The 920-nt window shown below is 63.6% G+C and overlaps 1 protein-coding gene across 1 annotated transcript; it reads left to right on the top strand.

Moving 5' to 3' along the window:
* Window positions 1-108: 108 nt before the first annotated feature.
* LOC104915988 (UV excision repair protein RAD23 homolog A-like) lies at window positions 109-917 on the top strand (the record flags this gene model as incomplete). The annotated part of the gene is made up of 3 exons (XM_010726957.1): window positions 109-313; window positions 407-482; window positions 772-917. Coding segments are annotated over 3 exons (427 nt in total), but the record flags the coding sequence as incomplete, so codon positions are not given.
* Window positions 918-920: the final 3 nt, after the last annotated feature.

The raw sequence follows: 920 nt of genomic DNA, 5'->3' as shown, positions 1-920 counted from the left end.
GCAGGGTGGGGTTACGGGGGAGGCGAGCGGAGATTCTGCAGCGCGGGATGGGAGAAGGCAGATGGGTTTTGATGGAGCAGAAATGGTTTTGCTGAGCATGAGATGAAGCAGCTGCGAGGGAGGGGAGAGCTGTAGGTCCGGCCCCCCCCGCCCCGTGGGGGCTGGCATTGACTTTCCCCCGGCAGTGACGGGCTCGGAGTACGAGACGATGCTGACGGAGATCATGTCGATGGGCTACGAGAGGGAGAGGGTGGTGGCCGCACTGCGTGCCAGCTACAACAACCCCCACCGTGCCGTTGAATACCTGCTGACGGTGAGAGAGAGATGCTGAGTTGGGAGGGGAGCAGCAGGGAATAACCCCCGGGTGAGGGGAGAATCGGTTCCAGCTCATCCCTCTGTGTTGCAGGGCATCCCGGGGAGCCCTGAGCCCGAGCGCCCGCCTGTGCAGGAGAGCAGAGCCCCGGAGCAGCCACAGGTTGAAGGTCGGTGAGGTGGGGCCTCAGTGGGAGCTGCCTTACGGGTGGGGCTGTGGGTGGACTGCAGCCCTGGGGGCAGGGCTTGTTCCTTTTTGGGGTTGGTACTTCGTGGTGCTCAGCATAGCACCTCCCCCCGCCCCCCCCCAGATGTGGCACAGCCTCCCCCGTTTGGTTCCAGTTGTTCAGCCGGGGGTGGGAGCGACCCCTTTTCCGTGTGGGTCCCGCTGGCTTCACATCCCAGGGCAGGGAAATTTGCTGTGGGGGTTTGGCTTGGTTTGATCCCCTCCTTGCATAGGGGAAAACCCACTGGAGTTCCTGCGGGAGCAGCCCCAGTTCCAGAACATGCGACAGGTGATCCAGCAGAACCCAGCTCTGCTGCCTGCCCTGCTCCAGCAGCTGGGCCAGGAGAACCCACAGCTCCTGCAGGTACTTCTGGAACCTCCC

This window comes from Meleagris gallopavo, unplaced genomic scaffold, assembly GCF_000146605.3.
Source record: "Meleagris gallopavo isolate NT-WF06-2002-E0010 breed Aviagen turkey brand Nicholas breeding stock unplaced genomic scaffold, Turkey_5.1 ChrUn_random_7180001863096, whole genome shotgun sequence".
Lineage (NCBI taxonomy): Eukaryota > Metazoa > Chordata > Aves > Galliformes > Phasianidae > Meleagris > Meleagris gallopavo.
This window is presented reverse-complemented; position numbering and strand designations above follow the sequence as displayed.